Genomic DNA, 26,900 nt, shown 5'->3' with positions numbered 1-26,900 from the left:
CGCAACTCTATTCGTATGAAAACCCATTAGCGCCGGCACTTAAAGGCATGGCTCATCTGGAGGCAAACAGGTAGCTGAGCCAGGGAGGAGATAGGTAAGTGATAGGAGATAGATGGTGGGAGTCAAACCAATGAGCAGGGAGCAGGGAAGAACAGGGCTAGAGGCGGTAGCATCCTAAGACGAAATGGAAGCTGTCAGGGATCACTGATACGTTAGTAGTTGCGATACGTCCCTCTGGTCATCCTTCCAAGCTAGCAAGGAGAGCCTCTCCCTAGCAGGGAGCCCAACTATCATATACCCTTGACTGAAGACCAGCACACTCCTCCTACCCAAGATAGTCGTTCTCTTCCACCAACTTCTAGAAGGACGCCCATGGAGACCAGAAGATGACAGCTGTCTGGCCAGCCAGATCAGATCAACCATGGCAATCAGGGTGGGTGGGCGAGCGTAACATGTTGCAGCCAGATTGCCCTCCCATCCAGAAAGGAGAGCAAAGTCCCACCCCTATTTAGGACCCAAGGTCTTTATCAGACCCATCCAGCGGAGCATGCCTGGGATCAACCTCAACCACCTTTGTGCAATATAGGTTTCCCTGACTGGCAGCCACCCAAGGAACTGGGAATACACTTCCACCAATTTCTGGTTGCAAATTTAGGCAAGGCACATCTGGTGCCTCCCAGATTGGGGAAGGCTGATCCTGGAAACCGCTCTACGATCAGAACAGCACAGATGTTGCTTTAGTACGGCGAGTTAAGGGTTAAACTGCAGCGAGTCTCTTATCCTATATATGTAACCCTGCCCACTGGGGAAAGATAAATAACCGACATTAGGCTCTTATGAAGAGCTGAGCCACTTGAAATTCCACAGTAGGAGATGGGAATATCCAATTACACTACCATTTTGGTTACAAAGTGATCGTTATTTTGTTCCAGTAGAAAAGTTTAAACCCACTTTTTTTCTCCTGACAGTTATGCAAAGGTAAGAACCTCTCACCTTTTGCCTTGGAAGCCAAGGGCTCCTGTGCACTCATCTGCAGCTCAGTTAAAGAGAGGGAATTGATACCGGGTCACACAAAATGTTTCAGAGCCAACCGTTCAAAAATCTGATCATAAAAGTGACATGTATTCCTCTAGGTCAGTGGTCAGAAACTGTATTTACTTGAGCTTCACAGCTGAGTCAGAAGCCAAGATGGGCCGAGTTCTACCACGAAAGCACATGTTCCTTCCTGGAAACTGAGGCCCAAAAAATATCTCACATTCCTACACGCTGGAATCAAATTTCTGGAAGCTTTCTCAACCTTTCCTCTCTGAGTTGGCACAAGATCCATCTTGAGAAAAGAAAACACAAGCAGCGTTCGGGCTTTACAGTTTCCTGATCACTTGGCGCAGGAGAACCGTGGGAGTGGTAGGATCTGGACCAGCTCCATCTTTGGATTCTAACTTTCCACCATGTTTAGAATATGTCACACATTCTTAGGAGTTCGTTTGCTCCAACAGCTCCTAGGAGCAACTGCAATACGTAGGGAAAGTTCCAGGGTTGATAGATTAAATTTCACCCACATATAAGTATCTGCCAATTACTCAAATACACTCCAATGGAATACTGCATTTTTCCTGCTCCTGTGCTTGAGCCCTGACAAAAGTTGCACATTCTGAAGTTCAGTTCCAGCATCAGCAGCTGCAACAGCTGTGAGACAGTCTGTGATCAATGGGCCGGACTTGCCCTACAGGGCAGCCAGTGACCAATCAGCTAATGGAGCTTTCCATCAGGTCCACCTTCTCACCAATGTCTTCTCTGCTCTGGCCACCCCACCATCACTGCTAGCCACACAGGTTTCTAAACTTCTCTTGGGCTTCCTCAACAGTTACCTTTCTTCCTCCATACAGGACTCTAAATCCAAATCACCAAGAACCACATTATTAGGCAACAAACTAAGGAACTGTGTACGCCTTAGTCAACTCTAAACCTAAACCAAGCTCAAACATGCAAAGCACATTTTCAAAAAAGGACTTACTATCGATCAGGTAAATTCTTTTTTCCCTGGACTAGCAGTTTCACAAACAACAACAACAAGAGGAGGATGACAATAAGGTTATCAAAGTTCCTGAGCAAATGGGAGTCCTGCAAAACAGGAAGACCGTGACTGCTAAATGGGGTAGAAACACCATTTAAGCCGCAGAGGCAACGTGTATGTCTATACATATACATGTGAGGTGCACACACATGTATTGGCATATATTTCAAGGCAGTCATATGCTACATCCAGTAAAAAAACGAATTAACAATTTAAGTGATACATGGTTTTTGGGCCCTGGTTGTTCTTTCCTGCAAAAAGTAAACCAATTATTAATATTTCAGAGACACTTCTCAAGCATCAAGCTTCATGTTACAAGGAGAACTAGGTTAATCTTACTTTTAAATATGAGCATTCAGCCTATTTTTGGAGAAATGAATATTCAGATAAATGGAAATATTTACACGAAAGGCGTTTGCCGTCAGTTGGAGAACACACACTGGCTACGGAAGATAAAGAAAAATCAAAACTATCAGTAGTTTTCAATACCCGTATTCAAATACCAATATTGAATCTGTTTCTTTTCTTTCCTTGTTAGTTCTTAACGAGTTTGACAAATGCAGATTTCTGGAACTGGGGGAGTTTGTTAAAATGTACTTTGTTCTTTCACTGTATTGTTAAAACGCATTACTTTGCACATTTTAGTAATAAAGGTAATATAAACATGGGACCCTTTAAAAGGGATCGGCAAGTTAGCCACGGTGTCAAGCCCATACTAAGAGATCTTGCAAGGGGGGAAGAACATTAACTAGCTTCTCCTTGTGAAGATGTGTCTTTTAACTCCTATCAATGCAAGTTCACTATTTAACAGTGGGACCACTTCTGTTGCTTTCTTAGGACACCAAGGTTATTTTTCTTCAGAAAGTCTTGCTAGAAGCGACACTGTATCCCACACATTAACACATCTGCCTACCTGAAAAGTCTCCAGGGATGATGTTGGGTGAATTCGTAGCCTCCGTTTCAGTGTAGGACAATGTGGAATCTGAAAGATCTAAGTAGTAGAGGAGAAAAAGCACATGTTATTTCTTAAACGGCTTATAACTTTATCATCCCAAGAAGCATTCCCACTAGGGCTATGCGATGCTTCAGATGCAATTCCCCAAAGGTGCTTTCAAACGAATGGGAGGGAGCACCCGTGCAGTGCTTTTCTACTATTCCTTAAAGCAGCCACATTATTTCCTGGGATCACAGGAAACCGTTGGAAGCAGAAGCTTCACGCTCTGGGGAAAGACACAGCTGCTTTAAAAAGTTGCGGACAGGGTCTATGTTTCAGCTCACAAACATCTTTTTGGAGTCAAATCCAAAGTACTGCACAGCTTAGTTTACGCTGTGAAAAGTGGTTTTGACTTAGTATGAACCTTAAGCATCATTTTAAACCATGGTTTATGAGAGCCCAATGTGTAAGGACAACAACTCTGCCTTGTTTTAACAAAGAATGGTTGAAACTAGCTGTGGTTTAAACCATATGTGAACCTAGAGACAACGGCTGCTTTTTCTGCTCCCGCCCTGTTGCCTGTCTGACTTTTAAGTAGCCCTCTTGATGAGAATAGAAGAAATCTAGCCCTCATCCTGATTACGCAACGTCCCTGCCTCTTCTTAGAGATGCTTAGAGCCCAGCCATTTGCTCAGAGGCAATCAGCGAAGGGGAAGGAGTGAGAATGTGTGTGGAAGGTGTGACCACTAAGACTAGCAACTATCTTTCCAGAGGCATCTTAAGAGGACCTATTCCAGCCCTTCCCAATCAGAGACAGGATTACTTCTTTCCTAGCAAGAACAAAACAGTAACTCTGGGTATGCTCTTAAGACACCAATAAGAGGAAAAGGGGTAATATTGCTATGTCTAAGGAATTGCCCTGCAAAGAAACTCTTGGAACTTATCACCAAAGAAAACGGCCTTCTGCCAGGTGGAACCATCCGTCCACCTTGTCTGCTGAGATGTGCATTTGCAATTCATCAAGGTTCTTCTCCTAACCTAACCAGAGATACCAACGGCTGATATGAATGAAAAGCAATAGCTCTCTTTCTCTTTTTCCAGTGCTCAAAACACTGGCAGGACTTGGGCCTCAAAAATAACCAAGGTTGAATGGATCGAACAAGTAGGAACTTGGAGCTCCATGGGTAAGGTTACACTAAGCCTCCAAACAATTCATTGTTACTATACTTAATTATCACTATTAAAATTCTTGAAGCTGTTTATTCTTGTTTCCTTCCTTCCTCCCCTGCAGAGACCAAGAAAACTTTGTTTTAACAAGTTAAAAGTCTTTTGTTGGTCGCTCTCTCTCTCCTTCACTTACACCACTTTAATTAAAAATATGCTCTAAAAGCCTGCTCAAAATCAATTTATTATTTGTTGATTTCCCTTTTCTTTTCAATCCTGCTTGTTTAAAAAGCAAAGTTCCAATACATGAACTCCGAGTTCCCTGTCTACCAAGTACAACCAGTATCAAAAAGAACCAGGGTGTCCAGATATTTGCTTCTTGATTTTTTTTTTTGACAAAAAATCCTCCACAGAAACTGGACAATGAAACGCAGTCAGGAAGAGACACATTTTTCTGATAAACCACTTTGTATTAGACCAGTACTGTGCTCATGGGACCTTGTGTCCATGGGACCTTGGAGGACTGCCAGGGGCTACAACATTGTCCACTAGTCCTTACCTAGACCACTTCTGAATGAGGTTCAGTACAACTTGGGACCCAACAAACTGACTGTAACCCATTATTCACACATGATGGATCTTTGAAACACTTCCTGACTTGGAGGATTTATGGGCGTACAGGAAATTTGGTTTGATGGGTCTGACATTCTGCAGGTGTCATCTAGATGAAATGGATGTGATCCAAAAGATAGTGAACAGCAGGTCCTCAAAGCTACCCCGATAGGGGTGTGTGTGTGTGTGTGTGTGTGTGTGTGTGTGAGAGAGAGAGAGTGGGGGGGAGGGAGGAAGGAAGGAAGGAAGGTTTTTCTGTACCACCCCTGGCAGAAATTCAACAGGTAAATATCTGATTGCCACTTGACTAATAATCCACCCAACAACTGCTTCTATTTTACACTGATCAGAAGTCTCTTGAGGAGGGATGGGAGCTGGAAATCCTGATGCAGCTTCCACACGTTCAATTCCTTCTGAAAGTTTTGCACAAGAACCCTTCAGTCAACCGAGCCAAAACTCCGGGAAACCGGTAAGAATTTCCCTAGTTCTCATGGGCCTAACCCTTCCTTCTTGGGGGAGGACAACGAACTTCAGAACTCTCAGGTTCTGGCTTCGCTCCATCTGCATAATTTTGCTTTAATCCAGCTAAATTCCCATCCACCTGCAGAGCCTTCCACGCAAAGAGCCGATGGCAGAGGCAGGCAAGTTTTCTGTTGATGCCTAGGTTTAAATGCTTAAATGACAATATATATTTTGGAAGGCTACTCCCTTTGCGGCATGCCAGTTTTTAAGTAGGTCACATTTTTATGCCTCGCTTCTTCGACCACATTTTCTTTGATGCTTAAGAAAACAAAACAGAAGAGTCGCGGGGAGAGAAATGGAATTCCTCTCACAGGGCAGCGTTTAAAATAAGGTTGCCGCCATTTCTCCAATGAAACCCTTCCTGCGTTTTTTCCCTTAACAGATGCAGTATTATTGAGAGTTGAGATCTGTCTGTCTTTCACCCTCTCCTGCATCCTAAGGGGGAGGTGTCCACTGGATGTGGTCAAAAAGTCAAGAGAGCAGCCATAACAGTGCAGCTGAAGCTTTGTCTGGTTTTTATGTGTGTCATGTGTGATGCGCATAAAAGCCAGATGGAGTTTAATCGCACTGTCACAGTTGCCATGACGGGAAATCATGAAATGTTCATGACAATATTCGTATTCTACAATTCTACATCGGCCACCGAGATGCATGTCGTCATTTCAGTGTCATTACAGTTTACACTCTCCTGGTTCCTGCCATTAATCTTTGGAGGGTGGCCCCAGACACACTATTTAAAGGCTTAGGAAACACACACACATACACACCCCTCTAATTTTTGTGTTGTGTGAACTCAGCCAACTGTGGTTTATTCAGTAAGCCATAGTTAACCAAGCCATGGTTTAGCATGTTGTGCCTGGAACAGTAAACTAACCTGCCTTCTCCAGTTTACCCCTGAACTTTGTGGAAACATGGAGCCAGGGTGACCGGCACATTCTAAGCCTGCTCTGAAACTCTTTACTGGCAACATATTCTGTTTTTTAAAGGAGCGTGAGAGATTTGGGTGGCACTAAAACGTCTGCTCTGATAGCATCTGGTTACAGCTCACTTGTGTAAGACTGCCAGTGGCACTGCAAGCAAATGTGTGTGGTGCCCTTGAGAAGTCTTCCTTCGAGAAGCAGCAGGAGAGGAATCTGGTGACAGCAATTGTGAGGAACCAGGGTCTTCTCAGAATCGGCTTCTCCGAAATCTTGGACTCGGAGCCCAAAGTAAGGACGAGAGATGCCTAGTCCATGAGAGCAGCAGCAGCAGCAGGAAAGACAGGAGTGCTAGACTGTTGGGAGGAGTGCCCTGAGAAGAATGGCCTACTCTGAAGTATGCTATTCCTCCTGAATTGTCTAAGCAACCCCAGCTGGTCTTGAGCTTCTGGTGAAAGATATGTTGCTTGAACTTATTCTAATGCTGAAACAAGATCTCCAATAAACTGAGCAGGCCTGCTTGCCTCTTGAAACCAGCTTTTGCTATGATGGTCTGGATAATTCAATCTCTGCCAGGACTTTGTGCCCTGATCCCTGGACCAGACCTTGACCAGAGTCTTCCTACTGACTTCGCAATGTGTGTGTAACACTGAGTTGGACGCAGGATAGTCTGACTATATCCTATGTGGCATTCTGCAAGATCCAGCACAACCCTGTACGTGCCTTTCATGTCTAAGTTTTGCATCATCTTAAGGTACACACAGAGAGAGAAAAGCCAAAGGCAGTCATCTTTCTTCTGGAGAAGAGTCAAAAGTTGCCAAAATACAGGTCTTCCAGTTGTGAACATTACATGTGGACCACTCTTACTTCTGCTTAGTAAGCTGCAGTAGGAAAGTCTGGGTGGAGAACACACTTACCCAATGGCTTTTGCTCATCCTTTGGAGACAGCCGGGAATAAGGAGGGGGTGGTGATTCTGAAAAAAAGAAGAGGCAAATGAACATCATCCAAGTTTTCAAAAAGTTGGTTACCACCCCAATGAAGTCACTTTTACTTTGAACAAAGGGTAGAATATTGATTAGAAGCTCACATGTATGACTTGGAAAAGGTACTAGAGTTGACAGAAAGCCACAGACAAGTTCCTTTGCCAAGGAGCTGGAAATCAAGCTGCAGGTCTTAGATGAATGCAAGTTTCATGACTGGAAGACTTCCCACGGGCCACAACTAACCCTCTATCAAGGTATACATGTTTGGTTGACCCAACACTTTAGACTTGACTACATTGAGGGAGGGTGGTCCACGGGTCAGTCTTTCTAGGAACCCTAACATTGTCTTAGCATGTCATGTCAACCAGACCATCATGTTCAACCATAAGATGGTGTGGCACAAATAAGTGCTTTACTTGTCCCTTGTGCAATGCATAGGACAAATCTGTTACAGAGGCTTAGCGTGTTGTGTGAATCCAACCATCAGGTACACCTTAAAGAATCTACCAGTTACAATCTTCAAGTTCATTTATTTTAGAATAATCCCATCAAACGCAACAAGATTTTGGTTGGCCAACTGCGGGTCCGGTCCTCACAAGGAATATGAACTACCCTGTAGTTAGTGTTCCCCTTGTCAGCTGAAAAGGCAGTCCCTGAATTTAGAACTTTCTCACCAACATGCCTGGAAAACTACAGACCTATGAAGGCGTTTGTTGATTTCAAAGTAGCTTCCTCACAAGACAATGTTCCCCAGCAGTGCAAGTCTGGGTTCACAGAATGCAGAGCGTTTTAATACTGACATTGTTTTCAACCAGTAAATGCTATACCAAGCCATGGTTCATCAGATACAGAGTCTTAGTTTGGGCAATGCACAAAATCCAGGCCAAACAAACTGCACCGTGGTTTGGTTAGTGCCATTTTCCCTCCTTTCAAGAGCCCCAAAGAGACCTGTAATTGTGGCCTACGGTTCCAAGAGCCTTAAGCTAATTCAAAGGGCTACACATTCAAGGGCTGGCTTTGCACCACACACAACCTAAAACGTACTGGGCTAGAGGATCAGTGTGTTGTGCAAATCCAACCAACGTGTTTGACTGATGGTTCAGGTGTTTTAAGAATCTTTGCAATCTAGCTAATTCAGCAAACCATGCATTACTGCATTGTGTGAACCCAGAGCTTGGTAGGGAACCCAAATAGTCACAACTGACTACCAAACAAAACTGGTTTAACTCTGAAGCAGAAACATTCCTAACAACCCTGTCACTTTTTTGGCAAAGCAACACTTCCTCCGGACATGTCCAGCAACGCTAAAGACAGCCAGAACTTTCCTCTCGAGTTTCTGTGCATCTATTACAAGGACCACGGTATCTGGTGTTCCAGTAATAGTCAAGAGAAAGAATTCTATCAACTCCCAATAGGAAAGATACAAAAGGCTGAATTCAGAGCGTAACAAGAAAAATTGGTGTTAGAAAACAAAAAAATGAAGGAAAGCTTTAGGGTCTTTGAGCCCCCCCCCCGTTAAAAGGACACAGAAAAGAATCAGGAGGGGGCCATGTAAGCAGCCCCCTGCCCTCTCACAAACAGGCTTACGAGTTTGAGAGTATTACAACTTGCATCCAAGAAAATTTTCCTGGACTCTTACTCGGTTCCAGATCTAATTGAATTATATTACTGGGGAAGGGAAAAACTCATGAAAACCAAGACATTCAGGCTCAGATAGCTGGTTCTTCTCCTCCTGTACAGGTTTTGCAAGTTTCAGAAACGTGTTTATAAAAGGAGAAAAACCTCACTTGCCATAAAGATCCAGTTTTGGAAAAGGAGGCACTGCAGCTTTAAGACAGGCAGTCAGATACCAGGGGCCAGTCAAGCTGGCGCCAGGCAAATGCAAACTGCATATTATCACCACTTCTTCACCTAAATAGTTGGTGGGGGGGGGGGGGGGGACTCCTTCAGAAAGAAGGGGGAAAGCTCCTTAAGCACAACTTGAAAATGATCGCAATTGAAAGGGGATAATGCCAGGCCAAAAGAGAGGGATTGGTATACGTGTATTTCTCTGTAATTCCCATCTTCTTTTGCCTTAAGAAACCAGTGATTTTCTGTACCTCCAAAAGGCTTTTTTAAAAGTCGTGTCTCCTTTGTTATAATCAAAACGATAGTAATTTTCTGGATACAATTACCGCAACGAGGCCTCTGCTTTTTAAAGAAAAGTGGGGGGGGGGCAGTAAATGCCACGACAATCGGAGATGGCAATCTTACAGGGAGGGGATTCCTGGAACTGAAGGCAGGGGAGGGGGGAGTCGATTCTCCAAAGTTTTAAAAAGTTCTTCCAAACTCAAGCCCTTCTGGGATTCTCTCTTAAATACGGCCTGCCCCCCCAAATACAAATCCACGTTAAGGGCTCCCCGCGAGGGAAGATGGCAAACTGGGGTCTGCCTCCCCCTCCGAGAGACTTAGCGCTGCTCCAGTGAGCAACAGCTATTCCTCCATCCAGCGTCAAGGGGATGCTGGTCTGCCTCGTGGGGAGGCGGGCAGATCTGCTCCAAGGGTGACCCAAAATGGGGAAGCACCTTTTGGAAGTTTTGCTGGCTTCTCTGCTGTACACACGTACACACACACACACACACACACCCTTGCTTTACTTGCCCCTTACGGTCAGCTGAGCAGGCAAAGCAAACAGGACTTTCTCTTCTGGACCAAGGAAGAATCTAACTGCACATAACTAGGAGTGGGGATCTCTCTGGATTCCAGGCCTTCGTTAGGGGTCTCCTCCAGCCTGGAATCTAACAGATCCCATTCCCACAAAACTGTAAGTGCCCCCTCATCCTCTCCCAGGGAAACTGTTGCTTTCTTCCTTTTAATCCCACTTCCTGACATAAAAGTTAACTGCCATGGCTGCAGGTTTCCAATTCCTTTCCCTCAGGAATTTGGAAAAGACTGCGAGGAAGGGGACCACGGCTTCTTCCAAGCGCAAGTGGGCACATACCATCCTTCACAGGACACACAAAGTTGGCCCAAGCAACTCCAGCTTTCATTAAACACAACCCTCACTCAGGCTTCTAGATTTTACCTAAACAATACTCTGCATTTCAGTGGAACTTTCAAAGCTCATTGAATGCACGATCCTATTAGACTCCTCGTAAAAACCCTGCAGTGTAGACCCTACAGGGTGAGGCTGAAGAGCTGGCCCAGCAAAGTTCATAGGAGAGATTCCTTCATCACACTTCAGCCACAAGGTTTCACCAGTTTCAAAGCCTGCGGATTGTGCAAAAGGAGGGAGGTGGGGGTGGCCACCCAAACGTTGCTGAGTCAAAGACACAGGAGCCAGACCAGCTGGACCAGTGATGAGGGATCCTAGGAATTGTGGTTCGGCAACATCTGGAAGGCCACAAGTTGTTGATCCTCATGCGAAGCCTTGTCTGCAGCCAGACTGGGGCTGAATGGAATTCCCATCAGGAATTCCCATTAATACTTCTTTTAGTATAAATTGCGTGTGCCAGGTCCTGTACAAAACAATGCAGCGTCAAGGTTCTTGGCAAAAGGTTTGCAGCAGAAGCAGAATCCAGAACAGAAAGATGGGATGGAGAGAAAAGCGACTTCCCTATTTGGTGAGAGCTAGAACAGAGCTACATATTCCCCATTTAATCATTTTGGGGAGGGGTCGTGGGCTCAGGCAACATTTGCAAGCTCCAAATAGTCATCCAAACACGCTGACAGGATTTGTTTTAATAGCCAGAAACAGCAAAGGAGAAAGCAAATCCGCTTCTGCCATACTTAAGACCAAAAATTTACAGGATGAAATGTCCATCCCAAACGCTCTTTGCACAGACACAGCTAATATGTCAGAGAGAAGCCCACTCCGGAAGCCTTTCTCTGTTGACAAGCAGCCTTCTACGTTGAGCATGGCAAGACATCAATCTGCAATGAGATGAAACTGAAACGCCAACTTACCACCCCTTCTCTTTCTGTGCACACCAGGCCTTTATGGCAGTGTTGTCCAAACTTGGCCACTTTAAGATGAGTGGACTTCAACTCCCAGAATTCCCCAGCCAGCCATGCTGGCTGGGGAATTCTGGGAGTTGAAGTCCATTCATCTTAAAGTGGCCAAGTTTGGACAACACTGCTTTATGGTAACTGGACAGAGAAGGACCAGTCTTGTTAACCACTCCTTGTGTGGCAAAGGAGCATTGTGTCTTCAGGACTAAAAGACAGTATGAAACCCTAACAGATAGTATTTAAGTAATAAAAGATTAATTGGGTATATGGGCTTCTGATGGAGCCTCTGACCAGCGACAAGGATCTGGGCCCAGACTTGCTGAATCCCGGGGAAGGGGGAGCTTTCAAAGCCCTCTTCCTTCGAGCTGGAAACACCAAACAGCAGAAATGGAGCACCGGTCATTTTAAGAACCGTACAGAGAAAACTGGGTGACACGGCATGGGAATAATGTCTCCGTTGACACCCGTCAGCTTAGCTGCACAGCTCAGAATGGAGATTCAGCCTGGGGGGACATGTGCCCTGTCACACCCCTCCCCACAAGTTTACACCCTTAGCTTAAGAGTCAGGCCTGATTCATATATGCATACATGTGCCAGACGCGCCACATGACAGGCTTCACCCAAAATGCTGCCCAACACAAACATGCTTTTGAACACGGAGAAATGGAGAGAGTTATTCTCATTTATAGAAACATGCGTGTGCAGGTAAGTGTATATAAGAAAAGAGCATGTGAGATAACAGTGGCATGTATAAATAGCACCCGAGTGTGTTTCTTACTTTAAGCCCATGTTTCTCAACCTTGGCTATTTTAAGACACGTGGATTTCAACTCCCAGAATTCAGGTTCTGAACAAGGTTCAGAAACCTGCTTTAAGCTATAATCTATTCCAAACGAAGAGGAACAGAAAGGTATTGCTGGACTCTAGGACTTTCTGGATGGTACCAATAATGCCACATTCATTCATTTGATCCTTCCTTCCTTCCTTCCTTCCTTCCTTCCTTCCTTCCTTCCTTCCTTCCTTCCTTCCTTCCTTCCTTCCTTCCTTCCTTCCTTTCTATACTGCCAACATTCAGGCTTCAACTTCAAGCAATGGGGCCAGCAGCCACAGGTTGCAAAGCAAAGAATGCTCTAAATCAATGACAAGCTTTATCTGGTCATTCCTCAAAGGCTGATCAAGAGTTAACTGTGGTGTGTAAAAGTAGCTGCAGTGATGCCACAACGTTTAGCCACCCACTAGATTCTTAAAGGGCTCTTAAAGGATGAAGACTGACTCCGTTTCAAGGGAAACATAAAACCAAGAGGGGATGAAATACAAAGTCCATGCCATATGGGGAATGTATAGTCTTGAGGTGTGTGACTTCATGCGGGGGATGAAAGATGCCTTCCAAAAACTCAGCAAGGCTGGATACAACTATTCCTTGTGATAGCAATTTTCTCCCGTCACGTTAAAATTACACTTGGGTGGCAACTTCAAGAGATGCAGACATTTTAGGGCCTTTATGTTCTTCAGGTTGTCAGTCCCAGGACGAACAAGCCAGATGCGGGGGGCGATTTCCTTAACAGGACACAAATTGATTCCTTGATTCTCATCCTAAAGAATGCATCCATGCATAGCCAAGTCTTAGCAGTAAAGTACAGACAGAGTTCAAATACTGGAAGAAGGTCATTTCTGTACTAGTGATTTTACAGCATCTTCTAGAGCATAGTTTCTCAACCTTGGCCAGCTGGGGAATTCTGGGAATTGAAGTCCACACATCTTAAAGTGGCCAAGGTTGAAAAACACTGCTGTAGAGTCATCCAACCATCATTGTGGACAGGCTTGATATCACCAACAATGGCTGGGTGAAGCTCTGAAGATGCTGTCAGTTGCTAGCGTGGAAATGGCCTAGGACTTAGGACCAGCCTCAGACATGGAAGCTCAGGTGCGTGACCTGGAGCCAGTCATACCCTTCCCCTTAATCCACCTCACAGGACTGTTGTAGGGGAAGTAAAATTAGGGAAGACCCCATTCACCTCCCCTCGAGTTTTCAGAAAAAGGCAGGACATAAACTGAGTGAATGAATAAGATGAAACAGTTGCCACAAGTAGTGTCATGACTAAGGACTAGCTTGGATTATACATGTTCGTTCTTGATTTCACAAGAATGGGTGACTCGGCTGTTGAAAGCCCTGAGAAAGCAATGCAGGATTGGGAAGTGGGATTTTAAAGTTCTCTAGATACGGGATTTCCCACATATCCAATCACTGCTTCATTTTAGGATCAAGCCATAACGCGGCTTCCTAGATTATGCCTTTTTCAGGCTTAGTTCAATGGGTGAACTCTGTCTTATTTTACTGACTGATTGATTTGATTTGTATGGCTGCCCATCTCACTTAGGTGACTCTAGGTGGCTTGCAACAGTTAAAAACAACAATCCAACACAGAAGTTAAAAAAAGAATAGAGAAACATATAAAACATCATTATTCAACCAACCTTGGTTAAAAGAAACCATGGTATCGTGCAACAGGTAGAACCAGGACACTGTCTGAACGCTATGTTGTTGAGTGCTTCCAGCCTGGCTAGTGTTTACAAAGGAAAAGTTCTCTCTCTGGAGGGAAGCGTGCAAGATTCTACCTGCCATGCAATTCACACACCCAAGGCACTACTAAATGGTCCAGTTCTCAAGTGAAGAATCTCCATCTATGAGAAAGTCTTCAGTGTACAACCAAGCCAAGGACTAGATGGTGACATCCCAGGAGGGCTGGTACGGCAAATGTTTCCTGAAGGCACGGGGCAAATACCCTTTGCCTCTGAAGATCCTGTTTTAAGGGAATTTCAGATGCTGGAAAAGTGGAAGGTCACTCCTTGCTTGGGGCATCTCGGAGTCTTTGCAGGAGCAATTCTCTTCCACGACGGCTATCCTTGCCTGCTGCTTGCCAAAAACCACAACTTCTAATATTCACAGGGTGGGCAAAGTAAGTTTAAGCTAACATTTCCAGCTGAAGGAAGCAGAGGAAGTTGTCAACCGCCCAAAGAAAAGTACCAAGCTCAAGGCTTCTGTAGGAATCATCAGAACAGCATTCTGCAAATGCTTTTGGGCTATTAAGACATGCAAGGACCTCAAGAGGCACTCTGCAGAGTTTCAGAACACAATCCAATCCTTACCAGGCCACGTGCCATCTCCACAGCAAGGGCTTGGGATGAGCACCAGCACCGCTCAAACAAACAGGTAAGGAGAGATGGCACCTCTTCTCCTGAGATGGGAACCACCTGCTGGCACCCCCCCCCCCTGCACTTGCAAGCCCCTCAAGGCAGGGCTGCAGAATCCTTCTCCTGTCCAGACCTGTTGGGGTCTGCATTCCCAGGGTGGGTGGGGCTAGAGCCAAGGGGGCGGGATTACAGAGGGCTCTCTTCCCCTTGTTCAGGGTGCAAGAGGAGGTGATGGAAACGGCCGCCTCTTCCCCTCCCTGCGCAAGGTTCCCCCCAGCGGCTTTAGCGCTGAGAGCCGAAGGGATGGATTTTAAATGGCATCTGGAGTCATTTGGAGGCTGCGGGGAGGATCATGACCCAAGGAGAGCCCCAACAGGCACATCTGCATTTCCACATCCAGAGGCTTCACTGCCCCAACCTGGGTTTCCTCAAATGTCTGTTGTGGGTTTTTTGGTTCCAACCTAGAAGGGCTGGCACACACAGAAACACGGTTTCTCCCTAACATCAGGCAAAATCTGCCTAGTTCAGCCTTCCCCAGCCAGGGCACTCGCAGCACAACACCCTTCCGTTGTCCCAGAGTAGGAAAGCAGAGCTCGCCGCTCCTCACAAGCCCTGCTTCGTCCGGACAGGCTGCACCGCAGCTTCACGCTCACGGGCCCACCAGCGCCTGCAGCCCAGCCGGGGCGCCGGGCTGGAGAAGGCTGTCCCCGGCCCCCTCCCGCCCCACCGGCCTCGCGCGGTTGGGCCTCCGGTCTTACCTGGCCCGCACAGCCTGCTGAAGTGGTAGGGATTGCAGCACACGGTGGGCCCGTCGGGGAGGCCGTAGCTCCGGCACTCGCACAGCGGCTTCAGCTCCGCCGGGCACTGAAGGTCCGGCCAGCGGAAGAGCTTGCCCAGGAGCAGCTGCGGCGGGGCCGCCTGGCCGCCGAGCCGCACCTCCAGCTCGGCGCGGGAGACGAGGACGCAGCCGCTGGGCATCCCTCCGCGGGACTCGACGGCCTCCAGCAGGCTGTCGAGGGAGCGCTCCTTGAGGCGCTTCAGGAGCGAGTAGGTGACGGCCTTCAGCTCCTGCTCCAGCAGCGACAGCCGGGAGCGCCCCTCGCGGGCGGGCGCCTCCCGGGGCCCGCAGGACGCGCCGTCCAAGCCCCGCTCCGTGAAGAGGCAGCAGGTCACGGTCTTGCCGTCGCCCTCCTGCGCCCACCGGCCGTCCTCCTCCTGGCCGCAGCCGCCGCCCTCGCTCTCCTGCGCCGCCACCGCCGCCGCCGCCGCCGCCGCTCCCTCCTCCAGAAGGTCGCCGTCTCCGCGCGCCATCCACCTCTCCAGAGCGCCCGGCTCCTCGACGGCGCCTCCGCCGCTCAGCGGGCGCCTCCCCTCACTCCCTCCAGGCTCCTCGCTCTGCCCGAGGCCGCTGCTCCCAGCATCTCCTCCCGTTCCTCCTCCTCCTCCTCCTCCTCCTCCTCCGTCGGGGAGGACCCGGCTTCTCCAAAGTCGCCGCACAAGCCCTGCCCGTTTGGACCTGAACATACGCTTCGCCCGGGCGCGGAGCCGCTGGCCGTGGCTGGCTCCGGGTCAGACCCTCCCGGACGAGCGCCGCATGAAGGCGAGCCGGCAAGCGCCGCTGCCGCCGCCGCCGCTGTTGCTACTGCTGCTGCTGCTGCTGCCGCCGCCGCGACGGCGGCGACGGCGCCCGGTGCAAGGGCTCGCACGGCCGGCCCAGCCAATCGCCGAGGGACGGCAGCCGCGCTGCCGCATGAGGAAGCGGCGCAACGGCATAGAGCGGAGCCCCGCGGGGCCGGCGGCGCGGGAGGGGCGGCGCAAGCGCCCGCCAGCCGGAGTCGCTGCGCGCCCCCTCGGCTCTCTCTACATGAAGCCCCGGCGGCCGCGGCGGCGGAGTCCGAGACCGAGACCGAGACCGAGGCCGCGGCGGCGCCTTCCCGGGGCACCGAGTCGGGGGAGGGCTGCTAACCCCAAGCGGCGTCCGCGCTCCGGCCAAGCTCCCTCGACGTCGCGCTCTTCCTCGGCCGGACCGCTTACAAAGTTGCCCGGACTGGGCGAGGGAGGCGCCGGCCGCCCCCCGGGCTTGGACGCGGGCCGGCGGAGCCCGGCATCGCCCGGCCGGCCGCGGCGATCCCCGTCCCGAGCAGGAGGCTGAGCCGCGGGCGAGCCGGGCGGAGCGGCGCGCGGTCAGCGCCGTCCACGCGCGGCGGAGCGTTCCGGGGGGAGCCCTTCCGCCTGCCGGGTCCGGGTCCGGGTCCGGGTCCGGGTCGGGGCCGCGGGGCTTCCCTGGACGAGCGCGCCGCGCGGGCCCTGGCGCTGCCTGGCCGTCCGCCCTCGCGCTCGCGCTCGCTTTTGTGTTCTCCCGAGCGGAGCGCACGGGGCCCCCTCGGCGAGCGCCGGAGTCATTGGCTCCCTCCCATCATGTGCCAGTCTAGACACTTTGGCGGCGCGGGAGGGTTGCGCAAACAAGGGCTCGAGTTTCTTCACTCTTAAAGGAAAACGCCTCCAGTCGCCTCCTGGCGCCCCGCCGCCCGCCCGCCGCGGGGCAGAGCCCGCCTGGCCCCTCGGCCCGAGGGGCGGCAGCGAGGCGGCTTCTGCCGAGCGGAGGTCGCGCGGCCAACGGAGCCAGGCTTCCTCGGAGCGCTGGGCGTCGCCCCCGCCCCGAGTGCTGCGGGCAGGGCTGGAGGGGCACCGGGGGAGGGGAGGGGAGGGGAGGGGCGGGGGCCGGAGGCGTCCCCTTCGTTCAGGTCTGTATAGCTGGCCTTTCCTCCGAGCGGTCAAGCGGTCCCACTCGCTTTATCCTCACAACGATCCTGCGAGGTAGGTAGGTAGGGCCGAGAGAGAAAGAGAAACTGACCGTCAGCGCTTCTTTGGGCGTGAGCTTCCAAGCGTGGCTGATCGGAAAAGAGTCCGGCGTGGTTGCTGCTTGGATGGGAGACTACCAGGAAATCCCAGGGCTGTAGCCTGGGGGGGGGGGCGGAGAGTTGAAAAAACTCCCTAGACGGGGCAAGGGCAAAACACTTCCAGCTTGTTGCAGAGAAAATAGGTGGGTGATGATGGCATTATTGGGGATCCGACTCAACATGGGATTGAACTTTATTTCTACTTTTTACCCTGAGACGCGGGGGCAATGCGTCCCCGAAAGAACCCCCCTTTTCCCCTCAGAATTGTAATCTCACAGGGAATTACTCTGGAGCAAATGGGGTGGATCAGGTGACACATCCTGTGGGAATAGCAGCCCTCGAGGTTGCCCCAAAATGTACTGCTATGTTGCAGATCCCAGGAGGTCTGTCTGTCTGTCTCTCTCACACACACACACACACACACACACACCACCTGCAATTTGTTTGCAGAAGGATGAGGCTCATTCACAGACACAGACACACACACACCCCACTAGCCACAGCTATTCCAGTTCACAACCATCTTGTGACAGAGGGCATTTTGATTCCCATTTTATGCAGGTGGAACCAGAGTAAAAAATCAGCAACTTGTGAAGTGCAGCAACAAAACAGAAACTCAGGCCTCAATCCACCGAACCACATTTTCCAGGGACAGAAGGGCTGTTTTCACACAACATGTGTCAACCGGCTTTATTGCAAGCCTAACCACTGCATTCATGTATAATACTGATTTTGGTTAGTTTTAATGCTGGTTAGGTTTGTTTGTGGCTTAGTGTATAGCACGAATCCAGCCCATTCAGTCAGTTTGCTGTTTTGCGCAACCCCTTAGGATGGAGACCTGAGCAACAAGGTTAAACGTGTGAGCAGCGGGAATTAGAGTTTTTCTTTTGTTTGAACAGAGCTACGGTACAGTAGGGGGAAATAAGGAATGGCACTGGAGTAAGGGGAGACTTGGAGAAAAATTGCTCTTTGGGAACATTCATATGGATTGCATGATATACAACAGAGCCTGCAACATACACGTTGTTCCTAAACGCAATTAACTGCTGCTTAACATTCCACCTTCAAGGAATATGTGTTCATTTGTGTTTCATTGTGCATACAAGAATTTGCAATGTCGTAAATCCGTGTTTTTCAAACTTGGCAACTTTAAGATGGGTGCACTTCAACTCCCAGAATTCCCCAGCCAGCATTCTATCATTTTAAACAACTATTGTTCTATAACAATAGTTATACTTCATAGTTACTTCATAGTTACGACGTGTGAACTGTGGTCCCAACCACAGTGGAATACTCAACAAACCATGGTTAAAGAAATAATGACATGGTGTGAATCCAGCCGATAGATAAGCATCTCAAGTAGTAGTAATCTAAGCCATCAGTGGCGTGTAGGGGTGAAAGTGTTGGAGTCCCTCATCAGCATGGAAGTTCCCTGAGGGAAAGTGCTTTCTTCAGCTCAACGACCTCACAGGGCTGATGCTGTGGCCCTGAAATCAAAGAAGTTGGTCAGCTCCTGGGCATAACGTGGAATATACCTGTAACAAACAAGGAGGGCCAAGCATCCCTGTCTTGAATGTTTCCTGGGATCGAGGACTCACAGGTCGTGTTCCAGGAAGACAGAACCATCAACTATTTGGTGGCACGGGGACGTTAAGGTTATGGCCTTGAGTCCCAAATACAACTGGTTGGTTTTAAAGGAGTATCTCCAGTCTCAGGTTCACCAAACTGGAAGGATCTCCTGTTCTGCAGAAGATCCCGAGATCCCCTCCGTGGAAATTCTGATCCTTCTGCCCCAATTCTTCACCCCCACCCCCAAAGCAGGCACAGCCTATAATCTGCAGACACTTCTCTCTTTGTTTCAGCTCAGAAATCCAAGCTTGCTATTTTCTTATAGCCTCCACAACATCTCATTACAAACTCTGCACTGTCAACAAAGGTGGTGACACCAGGCCTGTCTTAATAAGGAAGCAAAGGCCTGGAAGCGCCTGACCTTGAAAAGCAGGGGCTGGAAATGCCGTCCGGTTTCCCACAGACGGGAACGTAGAGACACAGGTTTTAAAATAACCCAACGTGCAAATTTTGGGTCTTACGTGGTTTGAGAGTTGTTCTCTTTGTGGAATAGTGTGTTCGGGGGGGGGGTGTTGAAAACTCTCATTGTATGGATGTCAACTCGAGCCCAACCTTATTTGGCCCCTAAATTACCCAGCAGAAGTATCGAGCCACCGTACTGAAGCTACGTTCTCTTGAACATTGAGAAAATACCATACTGTAATACAAGTTCTGACAAATCCTGATTCACTGACCAGGTCTGCTTGACCACGATTTTGTGAGCAACCACAACTGGTTAGGCTCACGCAGCATGGTAAACCAAAACCAAATGTTCAGTGCAGAGCGCGAAGCCGGCTATCAGTAAGATCCGCAAGTTGTACTAAGCCGTGGTTTGTCCAACCGTGAACTGCTGAGTCCGTCGCAACAGGCAGGATTCACACATGCACGGATTGTATAATGCTGAAACCAAGCAAACCACAGCTTAATGGGATGGTAAATCCGAGAGCAAAATGTTTGTTTTTCTCCCTGCTTCCCCCCAATATTTCTTATATGTATCTGTAAGGGTACAGCCCTCGGGGTTCAAAGAGGTTTTGGCAAGACACTGCAAGGTGAACCTCCACCGTTCAGAGTACGTGGCTCTCCTGCAGTTAATGCTGGCAAAACTCAGATTTTAGTGGGTGGGAAGGTGCTGCAAAGCGTGATCTGGGTGTTCTTCAGGTGCTCCCTCCTTGATCATATTTAATAGCTGTGTTAAAGAGATGCAAATGGTTAGTATAGTTCAGTGTTGTCCAAACTTGGCCACTTTAAGATGAGTGGACTTCAACTCCCAGAATTCCCCAGCCAGCATGGCTGGCTGGGGAATTCTGGGAGTTGAAGTCCACTCAAAGTGGCCAAGTTTGGACAACACTGGTATAGTTCCTGGATGGGAGACCTGGAGGAAACCTGAGGTTAGTAGGCTAGGATGGGAAGTCAAAGAAATACAGCAGTCCCCAGGCTGGCTGGGGAATTCTGGGAGTCGAAGTCCACCCGTCTTAAAGTGGCCAAGGTTGAGAAACACTGGAATAAAGAAAACTATAGCAAACCACCTCTGTTTGTTGCATAGAAAACTACAGGTGGGGGAAGTGAAGCCACAGGAGGTGGGCTGAATGTAAAGGAGATTGTTCGTTTGAAAAAAGGGAAACTTCCCCCAGTTTATTGCAATATTATTGTTCACTCAGCAGCCATGAATGTGTGAGGCTGGGGTATGTTTGATCTCCCCCCCCCCCGTCCCTCCTGCAGAATTCAAACAGGAAGCCTTTTAACCGCATCTCTCTATGGCCCCATGGAAGCCGCCTTGAGCTTTCGTGGGGAAAGCGGGGTATAAATCTTGCAAGTAAAAAGTTCTTCCGGCGCGCCAAGAGTTAAGGCGCGTCTTTTTTTTTTCCGGAGTCCGAGAGGCTGGGCCACGCCCCCGGGATTGATTAACTTGCTCAGGGTAGCAAAAGTTCAGGCTCCGGAAGCTCCGATTGGCCTTTTGGAGGGGACGCCCCGCCCCGCTGGTGCGCTGATTGGCTTTGGCCGCCCAGCAGGCTCCTCCTTGCCGAGAAGGCAGATCGCTGCTGAATGAAAGAAAGGCCGTGGCGCCCCGCCCAGCGATTGCGCAACGTCGCGCGGAGCTCGTGAATGGAGGCGCAGCCACGGCCGGCGGGGCTTGCTCGCGAGTAGGCGCGCTGCACTTCGACCCCGCCTGGGCTGCTGACGCGGCGGGAGCGCGCTTTCCGAGCGACCGGGCACGGCCTGGGGAGGGAGGATTGGGTTCCCTGCCCCTCCTTCGATGTTCTGCCAAGGTGACACCCCCCGAGGGTGGCTATGAACGCCCTTTCTTCGAGGGAGCCGTGGCCCCTGTGGGTGTTGGCTCCCGAGGGGCCGACGCGGTGCTTGGAGCAGGAACTCACGCAGAGACGCGACGAGCTGCTTGGAGCAGGAATTCGTGCAGAGACACGGCGGAGCGCCTCGGCCTAGATAAAAGCCACCTTGCTTAGCGAGCAGATCTCCAACAGGAGCAAATTCAAAGTGAAAGTTGCTTCCTGATTATGTGCCATCACGCTGGTGGCGACTCAGTGAGCAGAAAGATACACCTGCCCCAGGTTGATTCATCCCCAGCCTGGTTCCCAGCGGGGCTCCCGTCACAGCTTCCTTCCTCTTTTTCCTTCCGCCCTTTTCTTCTCCCTACTCTTCTTGAATCTCGCTGGATGTTTATTGCCTGCGAGGCTGGGCGGTGCGGCTGCAGCCTTGCGCAAACCCTCTCCGAAGAGGCTGAAGGTCAGAAGCCCCCCCCCCCCGCAATCTAGAACAGTGTTTCTCAGCCTCAGCAACTTTAAGGTGCATGGACTTCAGCTCCCAGAATTCCCCAGCCAGCATGCTAGGCCCGGAAGGCCAGTACCACCGCCTCAAACTCTGTCCCCAAAGGAACTGAGCGCCTCTGCAGATCTCCCAGAACAAGGATTACTTGCTCCAGCAGCCAGTTCCAGGCACTCTTCAAGGGTGGCCGGCATCAGACATTGCTGCAGTAGTCAAGCTGCTTCTGTTTCAAAAGACCCGGGAAGAGCTTAATGCCCATCGTTGCTGGGAATCGGGCATCATGTAAATTTAATAAACCATTATTATCAAGACATTAACCTCCGTGTAAAATTAATAGGAGAGCTTAGCAGAAGCAGGGAGTGGTTACTCTGCTCAGATCCAATGTGTTATTTATTTATTTATTTAAAATAAATTTACTTGTTTATATATAATATATATTATATATATAATAAAATAAATACATTTATGTATTATAAATAAATAAATTTACAGAGATCCGCAGATCAAAGAAAGTAAACCAGAAAGGTAAAATCAATAAAATGAAATTAATAAAACGAGCCCAGATGGGCAACTTTGTCATGTTCGGACTGTGGCTGTGTTTCCACCGCAGTTGCACAGTTTGGCTATCGTGCTGGTGATAGCGTGATTGATGCCTGAAAGGAGAAGATTAGTGTAACATTCTTCTGTCCTTGGGGGACTCTGCTAGGTAACACGAGGGCAGTCCTGCCTCTGAACTCCTGACCAGTTTCTTTGTTTATTAAATATCTTCAGCAGGGACCTGAAAGAGGCAGGAACGCAGCCGCCGCCGCATGATCAAAGCCCCCGCCTTTTCAAAATCTGTGTTGCGCACATGGGATGCTTGTAAAAAAAGGGCAGAGCTTCAATCATGGATCACAGCTACCATCTTGTCTTTTTGGACCCCCCTGCAGGACCCATGGTCTGCTCTTCCACACTAATAGTGCACCTGACGCTCCATGCGCCTCCCTTCCCAAGCTGCGCGCCCAGTGGCAGAGGATGGCCATCCTGAATAGGAGGAGGCCGACATTCCTCAGCCGAGGATACACGAGAGCTGTGCTCCAGCATCATATACTGAATGCAAAAGTAGAACGCGTTAAAGCACAACAGTATAAAATAATCAGATGTGGATTACTTTAGCAAGCAAGTGGCTCTAAAGCCAAAGACCTGATTAAAAAAAAAAAAGCTGATGTGATTTGTTTGTCTTTAACTGAGATGTCATGATGGTTTGCAAATCATGGTTGATGGCTTAGCATTACACGTGAACCAGCCGTTGTGATGTAATCAATAACCCACAGCCTAACCTGATACACGTATCTGATCAAAGAAGGGACCTTGCAAGAGGATGAAATGATGTGGCCAGTCTGACTTCACGCAGCAGGGAGTTCCAGAGCTTGGCAGTGGCTGCCAGGCGGGCCTTCGCCCCCCATTTGTTTCCTTTGACAGCAGGGCAAAGATAATGTTCTTAAATCTAATGTAAGGGCAGAGTCTTTTGAACTGGCTGTCTTAAAATCCTTTAGATTTGTTTCCAAGTTTTATTTCAATCTAGTAAATATCAACATCTGTGGAACTAAATTGACACAATAAAACTGCTTCTAAATTGTTGCTTTGCCCAGTGCCACCCACTGAACACTATAAACTTTAAATCAGAACAGCTTTAAATTTTAATTTAATGTAACATTTAAACTTTAAATCAGAACATCTGGAAGTTTGGAGCATTATGTGTCACATTCCACTATGTCGACTCATGGCTGGTGCAAAGCCCAAGGCCTGCATTCACACAACCTGTTTAACCTCAGCTACTGAACTGGCCAAGTACCCTTTTTCTGGGTTTGCGCAATCCACCGAAGCATCAAGTAAGTAAGTGGGCTCACTTCATACAACATCTGTGCTACCAAAAAGAAGAAAAACCCTCGCCAGTTGCAAGGCTACTAATTAGTTGCAAGTAACTCAGTCTAGCAGTTGCACGCACAGGTTGGCTAGGTCTTGATCAGTTTTGGTGTAAGCGTGTTAAGCAAATACAGCGAATGTCGTGAAATGATTAAACAGCTTCTTTGGGAAACTGATTCCAGCTTAACTTTGAGGCGTAAAAAGTAAAGAAGCCACAGAGTCAGGTTTGTCTCGTGGTAACTTCGTGGATGCAACCAGGCAGTTTCCTCCACAACCATAGAGAACTGGTTTGCCCTGCCTTCTTCCGGGGGCAAAGAACCATGGGTTACATTTCCTTCTGGTGGTCTCCCATCTAAGGATCAACCAGGCCTGACTCTGCTTAAGTTCTGAGACTGAAGAAGTGGTCCCGGTCATCTGCTGTACTTCTTGAATGACACAAGTGTCAGACAGTTAATAGAGTAATAAAGGTAACCCTACATGGCCACTTTCAGAAGAGAGCTTGTGCATCTGCTTCCCCATCTCCCAGCTGGCTGGACGACACCCCTGCTAGTCACAGTCCAGCGTGTCCGGAGGGGTCATAATGGGGAGACCCAGGATCTCAGCCATCGAAACTCATTGTTGGGTGAGTTTGGACCAGTCACTCTCAGCCCAACCTGCACTGCAGGGTTGTTGTGGGGAAAATGGGAGGAAGGAGTGCTATGTGCACTAACTTGAGGCCCTGGAGTTAAAATGGGATAGAAATCTAATAAAATTGCTTGAAGACCGCAGTTAGAGGTACTGTATCTGGCCACCGCTGCTGCACTACCGCCTCTGTCCACTAGGCGCTAGATGAGGGATTCCTCCTGGAGAGTTGGGCGGTCCTGGAGGTGCTGAAATCCCAGGTATTTTAGGCCCTTCGAGTCATTGGGGGTGACGCAGTAAGACCCCCGGTGGAGACTCAGAATTGGACCCCTGCCCACTGGAAAGGATACTGCATGGTGGTGGCCTTTAAAAAAATCAGATCAGTCCTCGAGAAAAAGAATCCCAAATCCACCACTGGGCTCCCTTTTTATTAGAAGGGACCAAAATGGGGTCTGCCAGCTTTTGCATTCTGCAACAGTCTTCTCCAGCCCCACTGGCCGAGAGTCGGGGACATGAAGGAGCCAGAAGGGCCGGCCTCGGTCCCGATGTCTCAGCGAGGAGACGGCAGTTCAGAATCGGGGCTGGTTGGCCAGGCGGAGCTGGGAATGTCACCAGTGGGGCGATTCTTCCCTGCGTTTCGTTCGCCAGGCAGGCTGGGTGGCTTCCCTGGCCGACTTCTCTAGGCTCGGAAGGTAAACCTGGATGGGAAACGTGGGGACCGAAGGCTAGTCTCGGCATTTTAAAAACATCCCCCCCAAAGCAGGGGCAAACGGCTTCTGCATAGTTGCCAGGAAAGCTAGACGGATGCCCCTGGGAGTCTGCCCAGCTCAGCCGGGGAGAGTCTTCGCCTTCACTGTCGCAACACTCATCTCACCTGATTTCAGAAAACTAGGCAGAGTCAGAGTCAGGCCGGGTGAGGGTTTGGATGGGGGGCCACCAGGAAATCATAGTTTATATTAGACTAGGGCATTTAAAATAAAATTCCAGAAGAAGACAGTAACAAACCACATTACTGAAAAACGTTTTGTCCAATGAGTAGGATGATGATTCGTTCTATGGAGCAGATTCTGCTTTGGGCTAATTTCTGCGATGTGCAGAACAGGCTTCTTCCCTGCTCTGGTGCAGCTGCCTTGTTTGCTGAATGACTGCATGGATATCTTTGCTGCCAACTTGGGGTCTTGATTTCAGAGGAATTTTAACCGGAGGAATTTGCGTGGGGGGGGGGCGATTAATTTTTATTACTGGAGGCCACATCTCCTTCAGGTCAGGCTCAACTCCTGGTGCTTACATGGGCATTTTATTTTCTTGGCAAGAGTACAGAAGGATGATTTCTCTGTGGTCTCCCATCCGAGACTCCCCACAGGGCTGATTCTGTATAACTTTCTCCATATCGGCCAAGGTCATCTGCCACCTGTTAAATATAGCACCTCTCAAATCGAGCTAAATTGAGACATACGTGCAAAAAAGAAACCAGCTGCTATATCGGGTGTGTGGGGGTGTCTGTTCTGTGGTTTTCTTTATTGTCAGTGATCTGTTATTGTTTTAGCACCCAAAGCAAACAGCACATTGCTCAGAAGACAATCTGCCTTTTGTAGTACCCCAAGCCCAGGCGTGCTGTCAGTAGAAGGATAGGAAAGCCCCCCTCCCCTTGAAGGAAACTGTGTGGTCCCTTCCCGGCCTCCTAAACTCACCATGGCCCCATTGTCTATAGTTTTAACCTCTGGCGGGACCAACAAACTACAATTGTCTTTTGTCGTAGCATCCGTGTAATTCATAACAATGTCTGTCATTCATAAGATTTTCATTTTAAAAGAATTAGCAGCAGTGCCCCTACTTCACCCCTTCTTCCATCTCTGATAAGGGAAGATTGCAAAGGACGCTCTACCTGTCTCCAGGTGAAATATCTGTGGCTGAAGACCAGGAACATCTATCGGCATAATTCTCCAGGGATTGCTTGCATGCTTCCCGTGAACATGCGCAAGAATCATAGAATTATTCAGTCGGAAGGGAGCTCAAAGGTCATCAAGTCCAACCCCTGCCCACTGCAGGATTCACTTACGCCCTCCCAGCCTCTGTTTGAAAACCTCCAGTGAAGAGGAGGAAACCACTACATGCAGTTAACTATTCAACTGATTGATAGCTTTTACTATCAGTGAGTCCCTCCTAACGTCTCATCTGGACCTCCATCCTTGAAGCTTCCTCCCGTTAATTCTAGTAGAGCAGTGAATCAGGACGATGCTCTGTCAGCAAAGTTGGCAGAACCACAAGGGTGGTCTCTGTGGGCCCCGCACTGCCTTAATTAGCTGGCCATCTTCTCTGTGGCCCATCTGGAGCAACGTTGGAGCAAGAAAGAGAACAGACTGCTTAGAGGAGGTTGAGGATCTCTATCCAGGGAAGATCATGACTCCTGGCTGGTCAAGAACCTTTCACTGGAAAACATCACTGTGACTCTCTTCAGCTCCATCCACATGCAAGAAATTCAGCCTGATTCAGCTGAGGAGTACGGCTTTGGTGAGAATCCACCGCCATATATAGGGCCCGGGGCCTGCCAAACCATTTCTCTGCTGTTTGTCACACCTTTTGCAAGCTTCTGCACAAGCCTGGAAAACATTGCAGCTGCTATAAGGCCCTGGCTCATCAAATGAAAGGGACTTTTAAAGCAGACCCAACTATTTTCAGATTTGGACGGAAGCCTGA

General features: G+C 49.0%; 1 protein-coding gene across 1 annotated transcript in view; it reads right to left on the bottom strand.

Annotated features, from left to right (window-relative positions):
• SMAD6 (SMAD family member 6) overlaps nucleotides 1-16,148 on the bottom strand; it is a 48,270-nt gene extending 32,122 nt beyond the window's left edge. Inside the window, exons 1-3 of the mRNA XM_088139212.1 lie at nucleotides 15,147-16,148; nucleotides 7,141-7,197; nucleotides 2,988-3,065 (exon numbers count right to left, since the gene is read on the bottom strand). Of these exons, the coding sequence (XP_087995338.1) occupies nucleotides 2,988-3,065; nucleotides 7,141-7,197; nucleotides 15,147-15,912 (901 nt within the window). The 5' untranslated portion in view covers nucleotides 15,913-16,148. The remainder of the gene's footprint in view (nucleotides 1-2,987; nucleotides 3,066-7,140; nucleotides 7,198-15,146) is intronic.
• Between the last annotated feature and the right edge of the window lie 10,752 nt (nucleotides 16,149-26,900).

This window comes from Python bivittatus, unplaced genomic scaffold (genome assembly GCF_059951505.1).
Source record: "Python bivittatus isolate LINGU-HERP-01145 unplaced genomic scaffold, Pbiv_v1 ctg000210_np1212, whole genome shotgun sequence".
NCBI lineage: Eukaryota > Metazoa > Chordata > Lepidosauria > Squamata > Pythonidae > Python > Python bivittatus.
This window is presented reverse-complemented; position numbering and strand designations above follow the sequence as displayed.